General features: G+C 37.2%; 1 protein-coding gene across 3 annotated transcripts in view; it reads left to right on the plus strand.

Moving 5' to 3' along the window:
* yeats2 (YEATS domain containing 2) overlaps window positions 1–17770 on the plus strand; it is a 90317-nt gene that overhangs the window by 20023 nt on the left and 52524 nt on the right. For all 3 annotated transcript variants that reach the window (XM_056480563.1, XM_056480562.1, XM_056480564.1), the window contains exons 13-15: window positions 7149–7240; window positions 13070–13252; window positions 16358–16598. In XM_056480563.1, the coding sequence (XP_056336538.1) occupies window positions 7149–7240; window positions 13070–13252; window positions 16358–16598 (516 nt within the window). The remainder of the gene's footprint in view (window positions 1–7148; window positions 7241–13069; window positions 13253–16357; window positions 16599–17770) is intronic.

Here is a 17770-nt window from a genome sequence, read left to right on the forward strand (position 1 = left end):
AGAACCGGCTTGATCTGGCCAATGGCATCAGGTTTACAGAAGCTACAAGAAGGTGCCATACGGGTCAAACACCTAGCAGCGCGAAGTAAATATATTTACTTCTAAAAGGCACACAGTATGCTTGTGTATTAAATACATTTACAGAGACTAAATGTATTACTGACTACATTTACAGACGTTTTAAGACTAAAACGAAGGACGTTTTTGCTATAATTTTAGTTAGTTTCAGTTAGTTTTGTATGTACACAATTCTGTTTCCATTAGTTTTAGTTTTTTTTTTTTTTTAAAAACTCGTTTTTATTTTTATTTCAGTTAATGAAAATGTTTTTAAATTTTAGTTTTCGTTTTTTTGTTTGTTTTTGTTAACTATAATTACTTTGGTCTGTGGCATTGTTCTGCTTTTAGTCAGAACAAAGAAATGACTTTTTCTTGAAATTTGTCGCATCGCGCACTGGGAGGGCATGATAAGTCAGTGTCAGGAGTGAATGATGAAGACATATCACAAAGCACAAGTTTCTCCTTCAGTTTTTATTCTCTATTCGTCACATTCTCTCTCTTTCACATGCGCACACACACAAACTTTACTCTTTCCCATGACTCATACAGTAGGTTTGCAGGCCATCATAAGAGCAAGTTGCCATAGCGACCACTTCACTGAGAGTTTAGAAATGTGTAGAGTATGCAGTTAAAGTAGCATTACTCTGTCTCTCTCTCTCTGTGTGTGTGGGTGTGCGTGTGTGTGTGCGTGTGTGTGTGTGTGTGTGTGCGCTACAGAGAGCAAATTCCACCTCCATGGCTGCACAGATGATGTGCTTCTGGATATTGCTATATTACCTATAACCGCATTCTGGCATCTTTAAAGCGCACACACACATCCACGCAAACGCACCTACATGCTCTCAGGGAAGATGTGTGTTTGTGGGTGGTCAGAGCTCTGTTCTGTGGTGCAAAAGCAACATATTGACCATTTAGTGTTGGACAACAAGAACAAAAAGAAATACATCTTGACACCTAACAATATTTTCCAGCATGACTGTGAAAATCATAGTTGTCTGACCTTAAATTTGTGTTCTCCAAAACCGAATGACTGCCAATCTAGACAGCATTTTCAGACATCATATGTACATGTTGAATGGTCTGCACTCAGACTGCACTTTTAAACACTGTTATTCTGACCAAAAATGCTGACACTGTGAGACAATAACTTTTGAATTTCTCTGTAAAATTCAAGGTTGCTTTAGATAGTCAAATTGAAAACAAGACTGTGATGCTATTAAAAGGATTGCAATTCAATTCACCTTTATTTGTATAGCGCTTTCACAATGGAGATTGTGTCAAAGCAGCTTCACATAGAAGATTATAGTAAATTCAAACAGTGTCAGTCCAGTTTTCAGAGTTGAAGTTCAGTTCAGTGTGGTTTAATATTCACTACTGAGAGTACAAACAATGAAGAGCAAATCCATCGATGCGCAGCTCTACAGGTCCTGAACCATGCAAGCCATTGGCGACAGCGGCGAGGAACAAACTTCAACAATTGGTGAAATTAAAGGATTAAAAAACCTTGAGAGAAACCAGGCTCAGTTGGGCACAACCATTTCTCCTATGGCCAAACGTCTTGTGCAGAGCTGCAGTCTAGGCGCCGGAGGTAGAGGGAAGCTGAACGTCAACAAGACTCGTCTGTCTCTGGAGCATCACAGGAATCAGTCTCATGCTCTCCACTCCTCCATCACCACCACAGCAGCTGCTCAGGACACGGCCCGGTCCAGGATTATGAAAACCTTGGGATCATCTCGTCGCTGGTCTTGGATCGCATCACTGGCGCTGCATAGTCTCTGGGGGGCTTAGGATGAGTATTCCCTGGTGGAAAAAGAGAATGAAGAGAATAATTAGCGTCGCTGATGTTCATAGTGTATATAAACGAGATGTAAAAACCTGCGTGGAGCACATTCATGTTTCATACCGTTATGTGATGCATTGAGTGTATGCTTTACTAAAAAGATAGGTTTCTAATCTAGTTTTGAACTGCGAGAGTGTGTCCCTAGGTCCTACGAGAAGCCCTGAGTTTTGAGATCTTAAAGAGCGGGTTGGATTGTAGCGAGACAGAAAGTTGGTTAGATAAACAGGAGCTAGATTATTTAAAGCTTTATAGGTAAGAAGCAATATTTTAAATTCAATACAAAACTTAACAGGCAGCCAGTGTAGGGAGGATAAAATTGGGGTAATATGATCATGTTTTCTAGACCTGGTAAGAACTCTGGCAGCTGCATTTTGTACTAGCTGAAGTTTGTTAATAGAGGATGCTGGGCAGCCAGCAAACAGAGCATTACAGTAATCCAGCCTGGAAGACATAAAGGCATGCACTGGCTTTTCTGCATCTGAGATGGATAGAATACTTCGTAACTTAGCAATATTTCTCAGATGAAAGAAAGCAGTTTTTGTGACATGGGATATATGATTTTCAAAAGTTAAATTGCTGTCTAATATGACACCCAGATCTTTTATAGTAGAGCTAACGCTAACTTTGTATCCCTCTAATTGTAGGTCGAGGTGTGAGATCTGCTGTGTACAGGATTTAGACCCAATAAGTAATAATTCAGTTTTGTCTGAGTTTAAGAGAAGGAAATTGTTGGTCATCCAGTCTTTAACATCTTTAATACACTCAGTTCATCTTTAAGAACTCCGTTCAGACATCTCATCAGGTTTAGTTGAAATATATAATTGAGTGTCATCTGCATAGCAGTGAAAGCTGATCCCATGTCTTCTAATAATGTGTCCCAGGGGTAGCATGTATGTTGTAAACAGCAAAGGGCTGAAAACTGATCCTTGAGGCACCCCATACTTTACTGGCCTGACTTGTGAAAGCTGTCCATTAATATTCACAAACTGGTAACGGTCAGCTAAGTATGACTTAAACCATTGTAGGGTCTGTCCCTGGACACCTGTAGAATTTAAGCGATTTATGATGTCAGAATTAATAGCAATCATGAGTTATTAGCCCCCCTGTAAATTTTCCCCCAATTTATGTTTAACAGAAAGATTTTTTTCAACACAAAAATAAAAGTTTTAATAACTAATTTCTAATAATTGATTTCTTTTCTCTTTGCCATTGTTACGGGTCCTGGCCACAGAACTCATAGGCAGATTAAAAGTGCTTGAATTATCAGGAGAAACAAAATCACATTGAGACTTCAGTGTCTTTTCCAAGGCACAATTTAGTAGCATCTGTTTATTAACATTCATATTATAGCAAAAAATATCCTCACAAATCATGTTTCATTTAATCAAACATAGTTTTGTTCCCTTTGTGTTTTTTTTTCCCCTAAAAGTACAACAATGAAGTCTTCAAATACTTATACACTCCGTACTCTTATCATTAGCACATATTGTACTGTGAAATACTGTGAAAAAGGCCTTGCTCTGTTAAACATCATTTGGAAAATATTTGAAATAGAAAAACAAACATTCAACATAACAAACATTCAATCTGCTATGCTTAAACTCTGCAGTCACTCCACAAATCTCATGTGTCGTGATCTGTGGCTGCTCATCAACTACAATCCCCATTCAATATTGTATGTCCTGCTATATGACTATTGTGAATGTGAACATTGCGATATCGATGCTAAAACGATATATTGTGCAGCCCTACTATAAATTTCCTACTAGATATATTAGGACATTTGTATGCATGATTGACATGTGTTGTTTCTGTATGAAGCTCATTATATTTGAAAGCATGTTGATCTCTCACAATTCTGCTTTGATAAGGCCTCTACAGAGTTCATACAACAGTGTTAAAATGAGATGGTAATGAAGTCTGAACATCTAAGAATCAGTTGCTTTGAATTAAAGCTAACACCAACATATAAAATATTCTGCTACATGCTTTTATGAATTATTAAGGCATCACCCGGAAATAAAGATTCCCCGCAGGGAAAATGTTTCATTACTTCATGAAGTGGAGCAAAGCTGTCTTGATTCATTTTGTTGTTGAAAAATAGAAGTTGTTGAAAAATAAAAATCACCTAATCACCTAATTTAATTGAAATAGATTTTACAAAGTCTTACCGTGACAGAGAAGCTTCAGAAATCCACTACATGAATGTCTTGAGCTGTAAGATCTGTTCTTGTGTTACTGGAGAACATCTCGGAAAAAGCATGCCATAAATCTTTAGATGAAGCTGCATGCCAACTATCCTGGGGAATGGTGCATTATAAGATTTGGAGTAAATAAACTCTTTTGTTTTTTCAATCCGCACAGATGTACAGGAGAAATGTAACGCAGAAGAGCAGAGCTGCAAACTTAACACATTTAGCTTAAACACTGAGCTACAGAGTTGCTTACTATTCCGTTGTGCACAATGATGCACAACCTGTATGCATTACAGTGCCCTTTGTCTGCAGGAAGTTTTCATTAACCTCTGTATCAAACCTGAGTAAAAAGCACTGAGACACTCAAATATACTGAAACATACAAACACAAACATGCTGAACAAAATGGCGTGTTGTGGATGGGATGCATGGTTACATTTTTCAATTTAGAGATTGAATTAAATCAGAAATTTGCCTATTTTCTAAATGCATGATTTAATTATTCTCAATAATTAAATCATACATTTAGTTAGTGATTAAAAATATGAGAAATACTTAATATTTTTAAATATTTTATTAGATCACCGAATACAAAGTGTTCAAGAAGAAAGCAGTTGCTAGCAAAGCAGAAAAAAAAACACTGAACTGACGATTCACACAGGATAATTCAAATGCATGAAGTTGATCTTAGCTTATAATGAACCTACTAATAATGTGGCAGTCTTTTTGAGAACGGGAGAGGCAGGGAACTTAAAGCCTGTTGCACATCAGAATGCACATTGTGGGATATAAGGAATATGAATTCATTCAGCGCCACCCCGAAGAGGCATAAAGTCTGTTTAAATGTATCTTCTATTAGTTTAACATGTATATTGTGAAATTTGTGTAAAATGAGAGAACAATTTAACTTATTGAATCATTTAAATTTATTATTTAGCAAACACTTTTGTCCACAGCGACCTACAACTGAGGAGGCATTCAGTGATTCAACAAGTCAATATACTGTACACAAGAAGTGCTAGTTATACAAAGTAACTTGTTTGTGCTCAGAGAATTTAGTGCTAGATTAAGTTTAGTTTTTTAGTTTGCTGGAGTTACATTTTTTTTTTTTTGAAAGAGAGGGAGAAAGTGTTTCTACAGGTGGTTTGCCAAGCCCACTCGCCTATGAAGCACACTTCATAAATGCACAGTGTTTGTGTCGGTTAATATGTCAGTGAGATGAATGAGTGTGTTTTCTACAGGTGGTTTGTTAAGCCCACTCATCTGTGAGGCCCTGTTTACACTAATAAGGTTTAGTTTTAAAATGGCGTTTTAGAATGAAAACGATCCACTTTCATGTCCAGTCAGCTCAGTGAGAGCTGCGCATGTTAGACAGCTGATCAAGGAAGTACCACTGGATCTCACTATAGTTGTTAAACGTGATGTTTAATTCATCTTGTCTCTATCTAACGACTCTCTGGTCTTTTGAATCTATTACTTGTTGTCAGGTAACATGTTTTGGCTGAGCACAAAGATAAGTTAACATATTAATTTATGTAACCACGTACACTGATTCTTTTTTAAAGATTTATTTTTTTGGCTATTTTGCCTTTATTAGATAGGACAGTATTTAGGACAGGAAGCGAAGTTGGAGAGAGAGAGAGGGGGGTAGGGTAGGGAAATGTCCTCGAGCCGGGATTCGAACTCGTGACGCCCTGACGTGCTACTGCACCATATGTCAACGCGCTAACCACTAGGCTATTGCGCCGACAACGTACACTGATTCTGCACTGATTCCTTGCCTTTATTTCAGTTATTATATAAACGTATTGTATGATTGATATTATTGATTTATTTAAACTGCTATTCAGCAAACGAGACGGGGTATGTTTCATGTTTTTCAATAAATATTAAAGGAGGCAGTAATGATATAGACTCCTTTATGTTATAAATATGCATACAGTGAAGATGATGATCATATAAATATGTAGATGACAGACACCAAAAAATGTTGAGGCCTCATGTAAATTGGTAAAATAAAAATGACAGTTCCATATATCATATTAAGATAGTGAAACAGGTTATAAAGTACACTGTTACCTTTAAAGATTTACCCGATGTGTCCTTGGGAGTTTGTTTTCCATATCAAACTTGCTAAGTCTGAACTTACAAGGAAAGGATGGAGACTGAACTTTGTGTAGGCTACTTTAGATTGAGAAAAAGCCTTAATCAGATAGGTGACTGTCTGCAGCCATGCCTCCAATATGTCTCAATTTTTCCCCATCCACACTGACACGCAGCAGCAGTGTTTTAAAATGAAAACAGCCTCTTTGGTGTTTCCAAATCGCTTAATTTTTGGTACTCGAAAACTCCGGGGTAGTGTGGATGGAAGGCGAAATCATAGCGAAACTCATTAAACGTGGCCTATAAGCAGAATTAATAATATTTTGGGTTGGTGTATGGTGAGGTGGTTGAGAGAAAGGGATCTTGGTTTTATTCACCAGGGTTCAGGTGCTCTTGGGAAAAGATGGGTTAAGTTGTCGTTTGAAGAATATCAGTGAATCTGCAGGGAAGATCATTCCACCAGCGCGGAGCATTAAATGAAAAGGTTTTGGAAAGTGACTTATGTGTATCTATGTGATGGAACCACAAGGCGGTGCACTGTGAACACCAATCAATGCACTGTTACGGAATATGGAACACTCCTAGCACTTATCACATCACATTATTGTACGTAGGGACAAGAGATATTGCTTTGAGATTAATATATGACTAACATCTGCTGATATATTATGTTCTCTGCCTGTCATTTCTTCCATGTAAATATAAATATGTGACATTTCTGACAGTTCACATTAATCGTCTGTTTTTATTCAGTCTGCAGCAAAACATTGAAACAGTAAATGCATTTTGTCCTATTCCTTTTGATCATTGACATCACTTAGATGTCAAAATAAAAATCTTTACATATTTTTATTAGGATGGCTTGGATGTCAAATGAAGTGCAATAAAAACACTTCATTTTATTACTTTTTATTTATTAAGCTTTTATAAGTCATTTTTATTTGTTTTCTCAGGCAGTCCAGCCAAGCATAGCAGCACAGCCCATGGTGCTCGATCACCTGCTCCTAAAGTTCACACCAGCAGCTTCCTGTCCTCTGGCGTCAAGGTGAGACTTAAAGTGTATCTGCGTTTCTCTCTGGATGTAGGATTTATTCAGTGTGACCCATCATTCAGTGCAGTTTGGGGTCTTGTCCAATCATGTGTTTCGGATTTGTGAGCAATAATTGATGCACTTTCCATCAGTGTGTTTTTCATCCCTTTAACAGTTTTTTCGTTAATAATCTGACAGTGGCTTGAATTATTGTCATGCATAGCCATGAGCGTCTCTCTCACACACACATACAAGTCAGCTGAAACCAAGAGTGGGTGGATGAGAATAGAATATCAGTGTAAATAATGCGGCTATTGTGAGCACAAACACCTATAATTGAAAAATACAAATGTAGGCAGTTGAAAACAATGTGGCACATTCAGTTCCCCTTCAGGCAGATTGGCATGATCAATCAATTCTCGTTTGTGTTCAGAGAGAGCTGTAATGGAGCTTGTAAGAGGAAGGCACTCCAGAATAGCAATTTATTCATATGCCATTGTTCTACAGAGCTATATTTATTTGTGAAAATATGGTTCGACTGAATCATGCTAACACTTAAAGCTGTGATAGTTCTGTCCTTCTGTTGAACTGAGGAAAAACACACTGAAATTAGGTGATGATCTCTCTTTGTCTCTTTTTCTATCTGGGTTATCCTCTGAGGGTGTTTCAATGTTTTCTGGACACTGCGGGCTAAATTAACACCGCTAGTTATTAATAGTTCCTGCCAGGCGGTGCAGTAAGCGTCTGCAGCAGCTGTGTGAGGGTTTAAAATGGGACATCTATCTGTGGCGTGATGCTGCTGCTTTTACGCAAGCTGTGCAGAGGACCAGAGTATTCCCTGAACACACACACACACACACACACACACACACACACACACACACACACACACACACACACATGTATACAGCTATCTTTGTGGGCAATTACCATAGATTGCTTTTTGTTATTCTGATATACAGTTGATGAAAAAATTATTAGCCCTCTTTTGAATTTCATTTCTTTTTTTATTTCTTTTAGTTTGACTGGAATAAAAGCTATTTATTTTAAGGGCATTATTATTATTAGCCCTCTTAAGAAATAACTTTTTTTCTGATTGGCTACAGAACATACAATTGTTGTTCAATGAATTAACCTAATTTACATTAAGCCTAGTTAAGCCTTTAAAGGGCACCTATGATGAAAATCAACTTTTGTAAGCTGTTTGGACTGAACTGCTTGCAGGTATAGTGTGTCCACAGTCATATTGGAGTGATAGAAACACAATTTACCCTATCGTACACCTGGCGCAATAAGGCGCAAAATGTGTTTCTATGACGTGTTGCAGACCATAATTTTTATAATTTTTCAGACTATAATTTTCCCGTTTTCCGCCACGTTGTTTAACTAGCAAATCCATTTGCGCCACTTTGTGGACTCATGGGTGTTTTGGTCTAGATAAGAGGCATGTTAAGGCGCATTGCTATTTTGAGGAACTAAAATAGACTGCACATTAGACCAGCTGAGAGCGCAGATCGCGTTAGTTGTGCGCCTCGCTTACACATTGCTTAATACACACAGGATATACAGCAAAACACAAATATCTTTACAAATGAAAAAGAATTAAAGGAATAAAATATTACAAATGTATTATTTTCTGCATAAATATAAAAACCACTGCCTCCATCCCTCCATCTCAGGAGGCTTTTTCAGTTTATTCATGACCATTTGCTTTTGTATAATGTTATTATTATTAGTAGTAGTATTTATTATATGCATATTTATATTTGTTTTAATAAAAACAAGCTTAGATTTGTCCACCTGTCAGGTTTTGAACCAAATGGGCATAGCAGTTTTTCCACTTATAAAGTCTGCCATGTAAATAGCAAATGCGCCAACTGACCCTTAAAGGGAAAGGGAGATGAGACTCTGATTGGTTTATTCTCAAAACACATGCGTAACCCATTAAGAGAAGAAGCACAACCCTGTTAGACCATGCACTGCAGCACAGAGCGGATTTTTCCATCCTTAAAATAGCAAAAGTTTTCAATTCAATTCAATTCACCTTTATTTGTATAGCGCTTATACAATGTAGATTGTGTCAAAGCAGCTTCACATAAAAGGTCACAGTAAATAGGAACAGTGTAGTTCAGTTTGTAGTGTTTAAGTTCAGTTCAGTTTAGCTCAGTTCAGTGTGGTTTAATAATCACTACTGAGAGTCCAAATATTGAAGAGCAAATCCAACGATGCGCAGCTCTACAGATCCTGAACCATGCAAGCCAGTGGCGACAGCGGAGAGGGAAAAAAAACTTCACTAAAGGCGGAAGTGAAGAAAAAAAACCTTGAGAGAAACCAGGCTCAGTTGGGCACGACCATTTTAATTTCTCCGCTGGCCAAACGTCTTGTGCAGAGCTGCAGTCTCAGTGGCGGAGGCTGGAAGCTGGCCTCAGCGAAGACTCGTCTGTCTCTGGAGCGTCATAGGAAACAGTCTCATGTTCTCCATTCTTCCATGACCAATGAAAAGTGGATTCAGACATGCCCTTAATGCTTTTGTGCCTTGACTTTGCACCTAGATTGTTAAAATAGAGCCCAATAAGTCTCTTTTTTTTTTACTTCATGACGTTAAAATAAGAAGTTTAAAACATTTTTAAAACCGTGCATGTTTGTAATGAATTACAGCGATTTTACTGTCTTTACTTTATCACCACAGCTGCATGTCAGTACAATTATAAAAGAAGACTCTTTAATCCTGTTTGTGGATGTTAAATCAGGTTTATTTTGTACATTAACATAATGGATGTCCATACAGCAGTGGATATTAACATGTATTCTGTCACTTTTGCACAGGCAACAAAAACAGCTACAATGCCCAGAACAGCTCAAATTTCCCAGATTTAAATAAGCTGAAACTTTACAGACACATTCTGGAGATACAAAAGATTTATATTAAATCTTGAAAAAGGGGTAAAATAGGTGCCTTTTAAATGACTTTAAGCTGAAAACTACTATCTTGTAAATAACTGGTAAAATATTATGTTCTACTATCATAGCAACGACAAATAAAATAGTTATCAAAACTATTATGTTTGAAAATGTGTTGAAATATGGGAATATTCATTTTTTATATATATTTATATAATCACATTTTTTATAGCTTGTCATAGAGTTTGTATAACTTCTCTTAGTCATAGTATAAGTCGTAGCTTTCGAAAGTTTAGTTTTAGCTGTAAGTGTTGAGCACTTCACAGGAGGGCTAATAATATTGCCAGGGCTTGACAATAGCCGCATTTCCACTATCGGGCCAGTGCGAGCCAGGGCTTTAATCGGGCCAGGCCGGGCCAATAGCCCAGGAGGTTGAGAAATGAGGCTGAAATCATGTCGCGTTTCCACTGTCGGGCTAGTTGCTCGCAGCGCGTCACGCAAACACCGCCCCCAGAACGTCCCCCGAATCAAACGTCACACAACCAGCCCACTTCAGCGGGAACAAAAAACTCAAATTATAACCACAAACACAACCTGGCATCACTACGAGAGCTGGAAGATGGAGAACACCGAAGCGATTGCTTTTTTACTGTTTGTGGTCTGTTGGTGTAAGGCCAGACAGCGATCCCTGGATAAGAACATTCGAGTTCGGCGGCATTTACTTCGGACACAGATTTTGGCTGCAAGGCGCAAACGAGCCGCCGAGCGACGAGAACAACGATAGCAAAACAAATGTAAGGGAAGAAAGCATCTTGTCTCCTCTTTACCTGACAGGAAAACTCCGCCTTTGTACGTAACCCCGCCCCGAAGCCCCAGTTGGCCCTCCTTGGCCCAAGGTATTCGGCGGGCCGAAAAAGGCCGGACGCTGGCCCCAAGGAAGCCCCGCTTTGGCCCGATTACGCCCCGGAAGTGATAGTGGAAACGCGACTGGCCTTGGCTCGCCCTGGCTCGCTCGCTTTAGGTGCGATAGTGGAAACGCGGCTAATAAGTACTGCCTGATGGCCCGGGGCCAGCATGCAAAGCACTCCGGATAGGAGACAGGACTGGCCTGATTGGTCTGCGACTGTTTGTCAATTGCATGCAGATACAGTCTTTGGGTGTTTTCATAGAATGTAAATGCCACATTCGCGCTCGGATCCGCGCCAAATCAATTAGTCCGAGATCGCCTGAATGAGGTGGTCTCGGCTCAGTTGCAATGAACTCTGGAGCGGATCGATTGTAGTAAGAAAGCAAAATGATCCAACGAACTGATGAACCAGGCTATATCACAGTGTATTATGATTGTGTAATAGCCATATATACGGCTAAATGAAGAGAGAAATAAGAGTAGGGCAGAATGTCATTCCCTCCGGTAAATGTGCATTTCATGTCGAATACGAAAGTGAAAGCATGCAAATATTACCATGTGCTGTTTATCCGTTTGGAAAATTGACAGAAATTACCGTCTGATAACTGTTCTGTATTTTAATCTTATAATATTTTGTATTAGGCCTATTGTTTTGTTCATTTCTGCACTGACACCTCGAAAGAAAGATCTGCTTCATGATCTCACTGCAGTCTCACTTCATCAGTTATAACTCTCTATAATTTAAGCCTATATAGCTTAATTCTAGCCAACGTTTTTTAAATAGAATAATTCAATAGATAGATTTTTTTGATGACAATGTCTGTGTGTGTCAAAATCAAAGTACACATTTTCGCTTATAAATTTTTTTGTTGTTGTTGTTTTTTTGTTGGTGTTGTTTTAAAATTTAGTTACATCACAATTGTGATTTTATTATTATTATTTTTTTTAATTGTCAGTTGTATTTAAAGAAAACTTATGCTAAATTAAAAAGTATATGTATGCAGTTATGTTTGGCTTTTGACACATTATTTAAAATATGTGGCTAAGAAATAGCTATTAACTTATTTTTTTAGGAGGGGCCAGTGAACATTGCGGCATGGCATGTAAAAATCTGAACCACTGAAAAAAATCTAAAAAAAGTCCTTAGCGTTGAACCCTGATTGCCTTCAACTGTAACTATATTTTAATCTAACCTGCAGTGAAAGCTTTAGCATTTTTACATTTTTATTGACCCACCAACATTTTTTTTTTTTTTTTTTTTTTTTTTTTACTGCTTTGCTCTTCGAATTTTGATTTTTGCACATTTTTGAATCACTGTCTAATTCTCATATTGTTTATTCCATCCTTATTGACTTCACTGTTTGTGTAAAATGTTAAAAAATATATTGTCTGATAATGTAGTTCCTTGAGGTAATATCATTAGATCTGAGTTTATATTAAAAAAAGCGCCTCTTTTTTGGAGGTGTTAATTATAACACAGACAACATGTACAATTATTTTACTCACTTTCATCAGTGTTTTATGAAAATTCAAAGAGTTTTCTTTAAAACGATACCAAACTTTTGCATTTACATCTCTGCATGTGGATTTGGAAGGCTTTTAAATTTGAGTAGACAAAATCCAGGGGGAAACCCCAAAATAGTTTTTGACTTTAAGAGGTTAAAGTGTTTCGCTTTTGTTTATATGAGAGATATTACAGTGATATTGTGTTTTCTATATCTATGAGTAATGGGAGTTGTGTAAATGTGCAGTTTTCTGTGTACTTCTGTCAGGAGACGTGAATCTAGCTCAAGTTCACGGAGTTCATTTCAGTGTTCAGCCTCTCCCTGAAGAAGTGTGTGTATATCTCACCTATGGGAATGTGTGATTTGCTAAATTAACTTTGGATTGGGTCACACATCCAATATCTCGGAGAACATCTCAGTTCAGATTGAACCGTGAATCAAGCTGATGGTTTTTCAGTGCACATTTTGCTTTTATATGACAAGCACAGAGTAAGTAATACAATTTCTGCCTGTCTGTCCTTCTGTCTTCAGGTTATAATCAAGCAAGAGCCAGGGGAGGTGCCCACCCAACCGTTGCCACAGCAACAGGTGGTCCCCACGTCAGCATCCCAGCAACAACAGCAGTATGTCACGGTGAAGGGCGGTCACATGATTGCCATGTCGCCCCAGAAACAAAGTGGGGGAGGGACCGGAGGAGGTGCCACGCCCAGCAAGGTTTTTGTCTATACTTATGTTATTTACTAGGGATGCACTGATCCCGACAATTGGATCGGATATCGGATACCGCATATTTTTTCATCTGATTTTTCCTCGGTGCTGATGTGCTTTCATTTTCTACATCTCACCCATGGCGAGTGTAGGCGAGGGAATGTTTATTAAAAAATACTGGCCTCAGACAGTTTAGTTAAGTTTGCATTGAATTATCAGGCTTTGCTAAAAGGCTGGTTATTTTATCAAAGATTAGGGTCAATAGTGGTAGCCTATTACAGATTTCAAAGAACAATCTTAATATTAAAAAAGGAAACATAAGATGGAGCACAACAGATCATATCAATGTCATAATGAATGCTAAAATAATGTAGTTTACAGCAAGCATCATGTTTTTAGTAAGATTGTGCCATCTGACTTATACAGTAGGCCTATATGTCTGTTATTTTTACTAAAAAAGACTATAGTCTATAGTAAACTACTATAGTTTATCACCAGAACTATAGAAACTATTATATTTTTTAAAAAATGGCTCAGGATCGGATCTGTATCGATTGATACTTTTGGTATCGGGATCGGATTGGTTCAACAAAAAATGGTATCGTACATCCCTATTATTTGCCATAACATTAATATTCATTTTAAGTGTTTCATGTTTCATATTTGTTCAAAATGTAATATATGGTTGTATATCAATAATAAATAAAGAGCTGCTTACTTAAAAGTTTAAATGTCATAGCTAAGGTATTCTTCAAATGCACCTATTATGTCAAAACATAGCATAGGTAGTTTCATACTTTAGTTATCATACTTCAGTATTTTGTATATAGTTCTGTCTCATTCTGTGCTGGCTGTCCTGTCTGAGAGAGTTTTAGAAGCTGGAGTGCGCTGTAGTCTTGCAGTCTAAACATATCTCAGGTCATTGTGTCTCTGTGGACATCCTACTTGTCTTCTTACTGAAGCCTTTTTATAGCACCTGAGAGTCACAAAGTCGCTTGAACTTCCTGTGTTCTTCTGCAGTACGCCATTCAGTCCTGAGCACATTCATTTCTTTATTAACCCTTGTGTCCTGTTGGGGATGATTTCAGCCACTCTTGGGGGATTTTGAGTATTAATTTGGCCACAACATTCTCTGTGTTTCAGCAAATTAAATAATTTTTGGTGACAAATCATATTTTGACACATATTTTGGGAAAATACTTTGAAAATTTTCAAAAATTCAGCAAAACACTCTGGGCAAATTTACTACCCTTTTGGTTTGTGGCTGTTTTTGCCCCATTGACTTCCATTATAATGACATTTTTTGATTGCAAAGCCATGACACCATATTATTATTTATTCTTGATCGTTGCTGGTTTTTTCTTGTTGGGAAGAGGTAAAATTAACTTTTTTACTGTTAATCATCGTTTGCAGTGCAATAAAGTTTCTGCCTTCTATATGGAGTATAGTGTGCGTTTGTGTGTGTGTGTAAGTAAGAGAGATTTTTGTGCACTTATCTTGATATGTCTAAGAAAATCAAAATAAGCAGCTCAGCTCTCAGACCATAGTAAACATAGTAAGTGTATTTATGCACACACACTCTAATATGCTGTTTTTCTCCACAGAACTCCATATAAAAGACAGATTTTTTTTTGCACAGGACTATCTGAAGGTTTAATGCTGCCGACTGATGATCAAAAGTAAAAATGATACATTTTACCTTTTCCCAACAGGGAAAACCTCAAGAATGCATGATTATATGCTGTCATGGCTTTGCAATCAAAAAATATCATTATAATGGAAGTCAATGGGGCAAAAACAGCCTGGAACATAGTGAAAGGGTTGTACATTTGAACAGTACACAAGAGTTAGTCACAATATGTAATTTTTTTTTTTCATTCAAATATCCAGACCACTACAACAGTGTTATATATTTTGCTTACTCATGTTCTTACATTATCCCATTTAGAAAAATGTTATAATCCAGAGAAATAAGCAATTTGCTATGTTTTGCTATGTCTGCCAGCCGAGGTCAATCAAGTGTCTTCGGAGAGAGTGCTGAAAGACTCTGATTGGATCAGCTGTTTAATGGCCTGAATCTCCATGCGTTGCATTCACTGCATGTTCAGTGCAAATGACCGCTAAATGTCAAATTTAACACTGTGCACATCATCGCCAAAGAAGCTCTCCTATACTAAGTGTAACCTGAAACTGCGGTGGTCATCGCGAGAATCTCGCTCCGCCCCACTTATATCTTGGGCCGGCTGGCTTGCCTGCTTTTTTCCACAAACGCAGAAAAATGTAAACCGGCGCATAACAGGACTGCGCATTTAAAATGACACAAACCGAAACTAAAACTTTCAAAGAGTGATAGAAGTGAGACGTTTCCTCCTCTCTTTTGTCCGTTCTTTCTTGAGATGCATATTATTTTTTTTATTTAGTTACTGATGACTGCTTTGCAGCTTTCAGCAGTGAATTGAATGATTTATTATAATCTTATGTTTTGTAGCAGAAATATTATTTATTAAATTGACATGCATATAAAAACTATAGTTCAAAATGTTAAATGATATTTCTTATTGCAATGCTTGATTTTTCATAATGTAACAGGACTTTTTATAGCAGATAACACCCATTCAAGCACATTCAAGGCAGCATGATAATGAGAAATGTAATTCATTGTTAGTATTATTGTCATCATCATCATCATCATCATCATCATCAATATTTTGTAAATGTTTTGTATTAGACATTAATTTTGGAATTATTGCGCAAATATCAATAAGTCATTACAGAATTAGTTAGACAGTTGTTTCTGGTTTTTGTTAGTCCTGATTGTTTTCAAATACAATAAATCTGTCAATATACAATTTGCAGAAGTGTGCAGTAATTTTTGGTGTTCCTAAGTTTTTGAAGTTGAAAGCACCGGTGCTACCAAGTAAAAAATGTTAATTTCGAGCCCTGTTAACACACAAATATGTAACCTATCTTTCGTATTAAACACAATTTACCAAATACAGACTATTTCATGAAAAAAAACAACAAATGAAAAAAATATATATTCATAATCTAGTAGTAAAAGTTAATGTAGAACATTCATGGTGCTGAGTAACTGTGTGTGTGTTTGTGTAGGTTTTGGGGATTCCTCTGGGCTCTGCCGTCAAACAGGTTTCAATGAGCAGCGGGCAGATCTTGGTGGCCAAATCCAGCCCTTCTGTGTCCAAGGTGGTGGGCCAAAAGCAAGTGGTAGCACAGGGTGTCGCTAAAGCAATCGTCAGTGCAGGCAGCAGCGGGACAAGCGGTGTCGTAGGACAGCAAGTGCACGTTGGTACCAAAGCAGCAAGTGGATCTGGAGGAAGTGGCAAGAGTGGAGGTCAGAGTTCATACAATCATTTTGCAGAAAAAATGTAAATAAACTAAAGCATTCACTGCATGATGAAGCTTAGTAATAAGCAGCTAGAATGTCACATCGTTAATGTTATAAAACCCAAAAATATATAATTAATGTGCTAAAACCGTAAAACGTTTCTGTATGTTTTTTAGATTTTTCAAAGATATGATATAGACTGTCATTTCTTTTATAAATCTGCACGAGTGTGATTGCAAATGTGATACTTTATGCAGTTAAACTAACAAGAAGTCAATATCAGTATATTTTGCACACAGAATAGATTTTTTCTTTCTCTCTGTTTCACCAATGATTATAAAATAAAACTGGGCTAGAGTAGAACATTCGCATTATTCCTGAACAAATCTGTTTTTAAAAGAATCGAGCAAACCACTGGTTCAATGTCTTATTCATAAAGACAGATGGTTTGTTTCTGAATGAATCAGCCCTTTTGAATGAATTGTTTGAATGAATGATACAAAGAATACTCATGAATACGGGGTCTTGCCAACACCTACTGCTGGCTTTAGTATCATAATTATTTATTCATGTCTAGGTTATTTTACAACAGTACCGGTGCCTGACTAGAAAAAGATTTGCATTATACAATTAACATTACATTAGTTTACTACTAACCTGTGGAAAGGCTGTTATCAAAATCAGGGGACACCTTTTTTCTAGGGTTGGGGCTTGTGACTACGTTTACATGGACATCAGTAATCTAATTATTTGCATTAATCTGAATAAGACAATAATATGATTAAGATGTTTACATGAGTTGCTTTTGAATGTTCCTGTCATGATCTCGTTTAACATGTTATAGTTCATAGATTTATTAATGTCATTGTGTCACCAGGCTATCCACATTTCTATCCAGAATTTCATGTAATTTTTTGGGGTGTTTAATTTTACATTTTTTTACTTTAACTGCTGTTTGTCAGTGTCACTTTCGTTCAGCAACATATTGTTCATGACAAACTGAGGTATTGGGATAAAAATATGAAGTAAGGACTGGTGGAAAAGTTGTTATAAAGGAATTTGATACCGCACGCCGAATAGAAAGAAAAAACCTCCGCATTTTGTGACGTGGGTGTCTGTGGTCCTTTAAGATAATCAAAAATAGCTGTTTACACGGTTGACTCCTAATCAGAGTGTTG

Source organism: Danio aesculapii, chromosome 2, assembly GCF_903798145.1.
Source record: "Danio aesculapii chromosome 2, fDanAes4.1, whole genome shotgun sequence".
In the NCBI taxonomy this organism is placed as follows: domain Eukaryota; kingdom Metazoa; phylum Chordata; class Actinopteri; order Cypriniformes; family Danionidae; genus Danio; species Danio aesculapii.